Source organism: Aptenodytes forsteri, unplaced genomic scaffold (assembly GCF_000699145.1).
Source record: "Aptenodytes forsteri isolate BGI_AS27 unplaced genomic scaffold, ASM69914v1 Scaffold9, whole genome shotgun sequence".
NCBI classification, from domain to species: Eukaryota; Metazoa; Chordata; class Aves; order Sphenisciformes; family Spheniscidae; genus Aptenodytes; species Aptenodytes forsteri.
Window position 1 is genome coordinate 5,567,487 of NW_008796217.1, and position 10,129 is coordinate 5,577,615.

The 10,129-nt window shown below is 40.4% G+C and overlaps 1 protein-coding gene across 1 annotated transcript in view; it reads right to left on the minus strand.

The window, feature by feature from the left end:
- Window positions 1-10,129, minus strand: part of LOC109279733 (serine/threonine-protein kinase Nek10-like) — a 62,019-nt gene that overhangs the window by 35,130 nt on the left and 16,760 nt on the right. The window contains exon 4 of the mRNA XM_019474469.1: window positions 6,994-7,207. Within this exon, the coding sequence (XP_019330014.1) occupies window positions 6,994-7,207 (214 nt within the window). The remainder of the gene's footprint in view (window positions 1-6,993; window positions 7,208-10,129) is intronic.

Here is a 10,129-nt window from a genome sequence, read left to right on the forward strand (position 1 = left end):
TGTTGCCCCACACGATGATATCATCAATGTATTGCAGGTGTTCTGGAGCCTCACCCTGTTCCAGTGCAGTCTGGATCAGTCCATGGCAAATGGTGGGGCTGTGTTTCCACCCCTGGGGCAGTCGGTTCCAGGTGTACTGGATGCCCCAAAATAATAATAATTATAATTATAAAAAAAGAATATACAAAGCAAGTGCTGCACAATGCAACTGCTCACCACCTGCCAACCTATGCCCAGCCACTGCCCAAGCAGCAGCCCCCCAGCTGGCTTTTCCCTACTTTATATACTGAGCATGATGTCATGTGGTATGGAATGTCCCTTTGCTCAGTTTGGGTCAGCCGTCCTGGCTGTGCCCCCTCCCAGCTTCTTGTGCACCTCCAGCCTTCTCAGTCAGCAGAGAATGAGAGGCTGAAAAGTCCTTGACTTGGTGTAAGCACTGCTTAGCAACAACTAAAACATCGGTGTGTTATCACAGTATTCTCATGCTACATCCAAAATCCAGCACTATACCAGCTACTAGGAAGAAAATTAACTCTATCCCAGCCGAAACCAGGACAACTATGTAAGAGGTTTGAATGTGCTCAGCAAATGCAGTGTTCTGGGGGCATTCTGGACTTAGTGCTCTTAGAGCAATTATATGACACTTAAGAGTGGGTGTGAAAATTTCAAGTGTCATATACATCCCATATGTGCACATGCATCTGTCCATCTAATATCTTCTGGAAACAAGACATACATAACACATCTACTCTGTCAAGGATACAACGCAAGACCAACATTTTTTGAAAGCATCAGACTAACTGCAGATACAGTATATAGCCCTGTGTATATGTGCTATGGGTATGCCCAGGATTTCCAATTATCTTCTGACAGTGCTTCACGCATCCACATGGTTTTCCAGACATTATCTTCGGGTGGAAAAAAAAGACTCATTCAGATATGTGATTGCTGACTGTAAAGACAGTTTTTGCATTTCTGCTGGTTCCAAACTGTTCCCTAATTTGGCATAGTTTGCCTTGGGAGAGACTTTCTATCACCTGATATTTTTATGACTGACTGGTCAAATACCTGTCAGGAGTGACAGGTAGCTCTAAGGCTTGGAGATGGACACGATAATCTTCCTGCCTTATATTCTGTGATTCTATTAAAGTATTTTGATGCACTAACAAATTGAAGCTGAATTAAAACATATTATGGGGTTGTCCTTAAAAGTTTGATCATACATTTTCACAGGTAGTAACCTGGCTGTGATGACTATTTTCTACATTCAGTAACTGTTAAAAAAATTATACCTGCAAACCAGTTTTTGCACAATCATTTTATTCTCCAAACATAAATAGTATAAATATAAAAGGGTTACTTTCTTCTTATCACACCAACTGTAATTTCTAACATTTAAACTATAATTCCAGTACCTGCTACATAAATGCCAAAACAGAATAGTGTCAGAACAAAATCAATGGAGTGAAAGGTGGAAGAAGAAAACAATTTGTGGAATTCTAAGCTTTCATGACATTCCTGAGTCCTCACTCATTTCCAAAGCAATGGGAATTGTATGCAGCAGTGCATAGACAGGCACTACCACCCAAATTTTTTTATAAAATTTTTAATAATCAATTTTTAATAAAAATAGGAATTGAATACTCTAACCTAATGTAAAGATTGGACTATATTGCTGCAATATTAATAACCTGTTGCATTCCAAGTGTTTTAAAACCAAACATACTCTTTGCTTCAACCAATACAAAAACAGTTGCTGCATGCAGATACAGTTGTTTTAAGAAAAAAAATCTTTTGTGCATTGATTGGCTGAATTGATAAAAATATGTATCTAAACACAGAGAAAGAGGAAATTAAAATGAACATTAATACAATTTTCATGTCTTTTTCTGAGTTAACAAAAAAAATAAATAGATTAATTCAAATTGAATTGCTAATTAAGCACTCCTTTGTAATGCATGTGGTGGTGCTTAGAAACTAACATGATTATTAGCACAGCAATTGCCAACAGTGCAGAACTGAATTTGGGTATGGGGGGAAAAGATCTGGTGAAAACACAGTTAAATCATTTTGTGTTTCTTTGCCTTTCAGAGAGCTGTGATCCTGTCCTCATTTCTTCTAGGAATTTGAGGAAATTGATGGCTGCTTTTAATTACAAGAGTTGCCAGTAGCCTGCAGGGTGGTTACAAAAGTATGGATTCTTAAACCATCAGCTTTAACCCTTCCCCCTTTGGCCACTGTGGATGAAGAAAGAGATTAGGATAAAGAAAATCCATTCCTGTGGATAAAGAAGAGTGGGAGCAGTAGCATGCTCTGTATTTACAGGTATTCCTACAAAATGCTTCACAACTATTTACCTTAGGGTCTTTGTGATAGAAGGGACATACAAAGAAATCCCAACATTTCTCAGGACTTTAGATACACCATTGATGTTTCTAAACCAATCTAGAAAAGACATAACACAATCTACTCTTAATTGTCTACAGGTGGATTATGAAGGTTTATGACACAGATGGAAGTCAGCAAACTGCATCAGCCATTTCAGGTCTGGCCAGGCTCTTTAGTTTAGATGTAGTCCTGTCTGAAAACTGCTATACTGCTTCTTTCACTATTTCCAGCCAATAAATAGTTGAACTGCTTCCACAAGAGAGCGCACCAGGCAGGCTGCTTAGCATAGGCTGTAACCAAGCTGCCTGCAAGCAGAATAATCAGAATATGTCTCCTAGCAGTAGTATCCTAGTCCACCAGAAGTGCAACACCTTGATACCTGCAGACCTAGGTCTGGGAGGGCCAGTGTTGACCTGCAGCTAAAAATCTTATCTAGATAGAAGACAACACACCGGGGGTCTATATGCCATGCCATGCTCTTCGGCATGCTGGGTTAGGGGAAGACTTATCAATTCAAGTGTGAAAACAGAAAAATGCAGAGAGCAACCTTGCTAATAAGCATTCTTGTGTGTTTGAACACTGGGACAAAGCACTCAGCTAATGGTGACCTAAATGGACCAGCTCAGACCAAGCACTGTTAATGACTTCTGACACCCTGTTAGCCGTGACAAACACTGGACGTGGAGCCACTCCATAGATCGCACTACACTCAGAAACAAAATTGTACCTACTTTTCCATTATCTAAGTATCTTAGTCTCCCATTACTCTGCATAATTGGGAACGTCATTTGAATACATGGATTTGCATATATGGATTTAAAAATAAAATATGTATTCTAGTGACATTATCAATACAAAAATTAAAATAAGCTTAAATTCCCAAAGAACACAGTATTACAAAAACCTGGTATAGAGAAAGAATGTGACAGAACATGTGTGCCATACGCACAGATCAGAGCTTCAGAAATTGAGAAACTCTCAGAGAATATATTAAAAATGGGCAGACATGATAGACTACCTGGCTGATCAGAGTAGGAGGAGGTACAAATGGCTCATATTTTGTTATATATTTTTAGCTGAAAGACTGTGATTATAAAGCTTACAGTTTTCTCTCCCACATTCAAAATATAGGACAGATCTCAATATTCATCATTCTATATTGTTTTAGGTATATTGATTTTTACATTAAAAAATCTGGCAATGAGAAAAAAGTTATTCTATTTATATGTCAAACAGTATACGAACGCACTGGCTTATCAAGGGCTTCTAAGCATTATTTCTAAGTTAAAAACACTTCAGGATATATACAGTAAATGAAACAATAATGGATGATGCCTATGTAATCAAATACATATTTCCAAAGTAATAAAAGTGACTTATTTTCAGCTTTTTGCAAACAGCCAAAATAATGTCTAAATTTTTCAAATCTATATACCTCAAAAAAGCAATCAAATTATTATTTGGCCACTTTCTCATCTGTTTAAAGGAAGATATTAGAAAGATACTTTCATTATTAGTTAAATCAACTACTGTATTAAGACTCAGATTTGGCTTGGAACACAGAAAACTCAACTTTGCCACTGGTCTGTTTGGTGACCTTACATAAACTACTTTTTTCCTCTCCTTTTCCTAACCAGAGCATCAAAATATAAAATTGACCACCTTGAAATGAAAGGTACTATGTGATAGATAATTACTACTATTATTATTACTTGTTTTGGTCCTCTGTACCCTCTGTTATGTCAGCAGCCTTAACCTTTCAGAACTGAACACACAAACTCTATTAAACACCTTTCATCCCTACATCTGCTTCTGTTCTTACCTAAACAACTTCTATGGAAAACAAGGAAAGATAAGAACTTATGTAGGGAGCTGATAATGATTCTTTTTATTAGGATTATTTTCAAGCCTGGATTTTATGCTATACTTGCCAGGCAAGGTAACTACACTTCTCCAACATCATCTACTGACCTGCCTTTCAATTGCCTACTTATCAGCTTCCACACTGGTCTTAAACTACTTATAAAACAGATTCCACTCCACCTCCAAAAGATCTCTGCTGCTTAGTTCCATAAACCAGGACAGAGAGTATGCTCTTTATTTCAGAAACATTAGATGACACAACTGGGATGAAAAAGGAGGCCATAAGTACATTTTAGTAGAAAGAAAACAAAGTATAAGATAGCTGGCTTCAACAAAATATTGAACTACATGGCAGAAACACCGAATTCTCTGACACCATGGAAAAATGACACATTACCTGGCTGTGGAATCGCTGGGGCCTTGGCTAAGATGAATTAGGTTGTCCATACCTCACAGAGTTTTTATTTCAGGAACAGCTGCTTGAAATTCTTCCTAGTACTTTTAGTCAGAATATTGTCTTTTTTTCAAAAGTCAAACTTTTCAGGAATAATTATTCTCTTTATTAGAAATCCTCATAAACTTCATAAAATTTTCCTACAATACCAAGAACAAGGAAACAACATGGCTCCTTCTGTTTTAAGCCCTGTAGCACTCCTCTGAAATTTGAAAGATCCTAGCCTGGTTTATTCTTTCTTATTTACAGCAAGGACACACAATTAGGTCTCCCACTTCTCATTAACGAGCCATACTCCTCTCAGCTTCTGTAGTGTTCTGGATCTTTGTCAGATCCTCCTGTTGTACCTGTTTCTTTTAATATACATAATAAAATATCCATTGGAGCAGAACTACAATTACAGTATTCCTTCCTTGAGAAGAATAGCCATTATCCCCCAAAAGACAGAGCCATTTTCCTTCTCGTTTTGTAGATAGGTGTATTTTTCAAGTATTTATACAAAACAGAAGTCCTCTGACTTCAATATAAAGCTATTAGTTCTATCATGTCTTACAAGTGTCTGGATAGGGCACTCTTCTCTCAAAGACAGGATAATTGCATTGAAATCCCAAATCAAGCAGCTTTCCACCCATAGTATGTATTTTCGCAAATTTCAGCATAGTTATGCAAGAGAACGACTATATCAAAATATGAAAAAATAATGGCATACAACAAGCTTCCAAATTTGTAGAGTAAGAAAATTCAAAAAACATGGAAAATAATTGCTCATACTGTTTTAAGTTATAAATCCTACTCTATCTTTCTTCCATCTCAGTACCTCTTACATTTCAAATGACAGTGGTTTGTTGAGGTTTTTCTGGAAGTTGTTGGCATACTTTTTCTTGAAAAAAAATGGTATAATACAAATAATGATCTTGGACTTATAGGTCAAAAAACTACTGAAAAAAAAAATTATTAACAATTTCTACAAGTCTTATGTTTGGCCAGGAAGGTGAAGACAACGTATTAAAAAAAAAAAAAAAAAAAATCCACGAGTTTCGGAAAAGGTGTTCCTGAAAATCTTTTTCCTACACAGGGGTTCTTCAAGTGCAAACTTCTGAGCCCTCATAAAAGGAATCTAACAGAGATACAATAGCTGAACAGACAAGAGTAGCTATGTAAATTATAACTTTGCTTCATAATTACCATAATAATAATTTTCACAGTGAGCTTTTACTATAAAAAAGCATTGTCCTTGTATTTTTTTAAGTAAATTCTCTGAGATCATATACAAGTTTGGTTCATTATGTAAAATACTGATGTCCTTCGAGAAGAATGCTTAAAACACAGCCTGAAGCAAATGGAAGAATTTTAAGAAGTATTTCTGCAGAACTGTATCAGACAATAAGAAAGCATTAGCAAATACCTTATCAGCATCACTGTTCTTTCTTTAGCAATCTGTAATTAAAAATTATATTTGCGTAGGTTCCATTTTCTAGGTGTCATTGTTTGTGAATCATACACAAGATTATCCGTTTGTTCCACCATAGCCCTCTACTCTGCTCTGGTGAGACCCCACCTGGAGTACTGCGTCCAGCTCTGGAGCCCTCAGCATAAGAAAGACACGGACCTGTTGGAGCAGGTCCAGAAGAGGGTCACAAAAACAATCAGGGGGATGGAACACCTCTCCTATGAAGAAAGGCTGAGAAACTTGGGGTTATTCAGCCTAGAGAAGAGAAGGTGTTGGGGAGACCTTCTTGCAGCCTATCAGTACTTAAAGGGGGCTTATAAGAAAGATGGGGACAAACTTTTTAGCAGGGCCTGTTGCGACAGGGGAAACATTCAAGGTCAGGTTGGACGGGGCTCTGAGCAACCTGATCTAGTTGAAGATGTCCCTGCTCATGGCAGGGGGGTTGGACAGGATGACCTTTAAAGGTCCGTTCCAACCCAAACTATTCTATGATTCTATGATTCTAAGTGTATATTCTCCTATTCACAAACCATTCACAAGTGTGCAGTAATAATTAAACATTATCAGATTCTATCAAAACTGCAAGTACCTCCATAACAATGCCATTTTCCAACATAGAATGACATCATTTTTTAAGATACTGTTATTTTTCCTGCATAAGTATGTCCACAAAATTGAATGAATACCTCATTAAAAATAAATTAAAGAGCCTGCATGGAAAAATGTTCTAAGAGGATGGGTCTTTTTATTTTGATTTATTTTCTGCTTTGTTGTACCTTATTTTCTCAGATATGGCAAACAATGATAAGAAAAAATAAAACCTAATACATGTACTTACTTGTGATAAAATGGAAAGCTGATGGTGATAGATTACTGCATTTCGATTAGCCTCCATGAAGTACTTCTGGGTTCGTCTCCTCTCCCGATCCAGTTTCTTCTCCAACATGAGATGAGAGGTGGATAAGACATCCAGGTATTTCATCATCACATCAGACAGCAGTGAGCTGACCTCCACTATGTCTGGACGTGCGTCTGCATCAGGAGTCAAGCATCTACAGAAAGAACATTCTCTAATGAAAGCTAATTACTTCTTTCTAAAAAACTGTTTAGCAGCACAGTATTCCTCCATTGGTATTTATCAAGTCATGCTGGCCAGCACTCTGCTCAAGCCTGCGTGGGACAATTTGACACTGTGCAGCTTTGGTGTTGACACACCACAGAGCACAGTCTCTGGCATCAGCTGGAACAATTATCCTTGGCACTTCAGAGGCACTGACCCAGACAGAACTGTTATGGGGGGCTGCTGTTGTGCACTCCCAGACACACTAAGGAGTGCCTGATGCCTCTTTCTGGGGCTGGGGGAGACATTGGCCTCCCCTGTGGGGACTGTGCTCTGGTCAATGTGCTGCACCGCAGGACAATGCAGCTGTGAAGGAGATGAGTGTGCTGTCAGGAGGATTTACAGGAGAATGACAAGATCTTCATAGAGACTTTGCAGAGACAAGACCCCCAAACAATGCAAAGAAGGAGGAAAACCTAGAAATTACACTCAAAGGAGCAGTGGATGGAGGCTCCCAAGAGGAGGTAGGCTGGAGACTTGTGACTTCTGCCAACAGAAGGAAGGCTTTTCCTCTGCCTACAGATATAGAATTACAGAACAGGTATAGTGACCTGGGAACAGGTGAGGAAGAACAAGACCTAACAGAGGACACACCAGAGCCAGGTGAGTCTGAATCAAGTGTCTACATCACAAATAAGAAGCAGTAGCTGACAGTCATTTGAGACTGAGGGAACAGAGGCACCCATCTACTTGATCTGATTTGATGATTGTGAAGCCTGTTGCTTGTGAGGTGCTTGGATTCAGGACATTGTGGAGATACTACCAAGACTCATCTGGCCCTTGGGCTATTACACCTTGCTGCTCATTCATATGGGCACGAATGACACTACCAGGGCTGACCCTGAATATACCAAAAGTGACTACAGAGCACTGGGGTCAAGTGTGAAGGGCAGGGGGCCGAGGTGGTATTCTCCTCAATTCTTCCAGTGATGGGGAAAGGCTCAAGTCAGGGTGGATGCAACCTGCAGTCCAACACCTGGCTGCGTGTAGTCAAGAGCTTATGGATAAGGATCAGAGGAACAGACCAACATGGGTGACATTGTGGTGGATGCCTGCTATAAACCACCCAAAAACGGAGAGGAAGTCAATGAAGCCTTTGTTGGACAGATGGAGGAAGCTTCATGATTGCAGGCACTCATACTCATCCGGCCCATTAACCACCCTAATACCTGCTGATGGGGTAATATGGCTGAGTGCAGCAATCCAGGGGATTTCTGGCATCTGTTGATGACAATTTCTTGGTGCAGGTGATTCAGAAGCTAACTAGCAAAGGCACTCTGCCAGACCTGTTGCTCACAACCAAGGAAGAACCAGACAGGGATGTGAAGATCGAGGGCAGCCTTGGCTACAGCAACCATCAAACTGCAGAGTTCAAAATCTGAGAAAGACAGATTGTATGGTCACAACGCAGGACTTCACGAGAGCAGAATTCAGCCAGTTCAGGGATCTTCCTGGTAGAATCTCCTGGAAGACTAGAAGGTAAAGGGAAAGCTTGGGAGCGGTAGCTAATCTTCAGGGACACCTCAAAGCACAAGAACAGCTCACTCCTGCGTGTAGGAAGCAGGGGTGGGCTACACGGGAAGAATATACAGATATTGCCCGAAGGGTGGTGTTAGGAAAGCCAAAGCTCAGCTGGCGTTGAAACTAGCAATGGATCTGGAAGGCAGAAGAAAGGCCTTCTATATGTACATTGACAACAAAAGAAAGGCTAAGGAAAATGTGGACCCACTATGCAACCTAGTGACAAAGGACATGGAAAAGGCTGAGGCACTCAATCCCTTTTTTGCTTCCATTTCCATCAGGAACCTTCAGCCTTAAGCGTTCCAGATCTCTAAGCCTACCTGTAGAATCCATGAGCAGGAAGCATTACCACACAGTAGAAAATACAGTGAGAAAGCATTTAAGCCAATTGGACATACACAAGCCCATGGGACCAGATGAGATGAGCCTGAGGGTGCTGATGCAACTGGTCAATGCCACTATCCATCATGTCTGAAAGGATCAGAGGGAGGTTCCTGTAAACTGGAAAAAGTTGAATATCACACACGTAGCCAAGAAGAGCAAGAGGGAGGATCCAGGAAGCTACTAGCCAGTCAGCTTCACCTCAGTCCCTGGGAAAATAATAGACCAAATTCCCCTGGAAGTAATTTCCAAGCACACAAAGGACAAGAAGGCAACTGGGAACAGCCAGGATGGATTTAACAAACAACAGTCATACCTGACTAGCCTGATTGCTCTCTCTGATGAGATTACTGGCTCTGTGGACAAGGGGAGAGCAGTATATGCTGTGGGTAGCTTTATTTTAGCAAGGCCTTTGACACAATATCCCACAGTATCCACAGGACTATAAGGTAGGTGGATAATTGGCTGAACTTCCTGGCTCAAAGAGATGTCATCAGCAGTACAAAGTCCAGCTGGTGGCTGGAAGTAGCATCCTTCAGGGATTGATATTGGGCCAGCACTGTTTAATGTCTTTATTAATGACCTAGGTGATGGGATGGAGTGCATTCTCAAAAGGTTTGTGAACACCAAATTGCAGGAATCAGTTGATACATGGATCAGGGCTGCTGTCAGAGGGACCTGTGCCACCCATACAGAGATCTGATTGCTATCTACATAATGGGAGGGTATAGGAAAGATGGAGCCAGATCCTGCTGGCTTTTAACTGTATGATTCAACAAGGCCAAGTGCTGGGTCCTGCACTTCGGCCACAACAACCCCATGCAGCGCTACAGGCTTGGGGAAGAGTGGCTGGAAAGCTGCCTGGCGGAAAAGGACCTGGGGTTGCTGGTTGACAGCCGGCTGAACATGAGCCGGCAGTGCGCCCAGGTGGCCGAGAAGGCCAATAGCATCC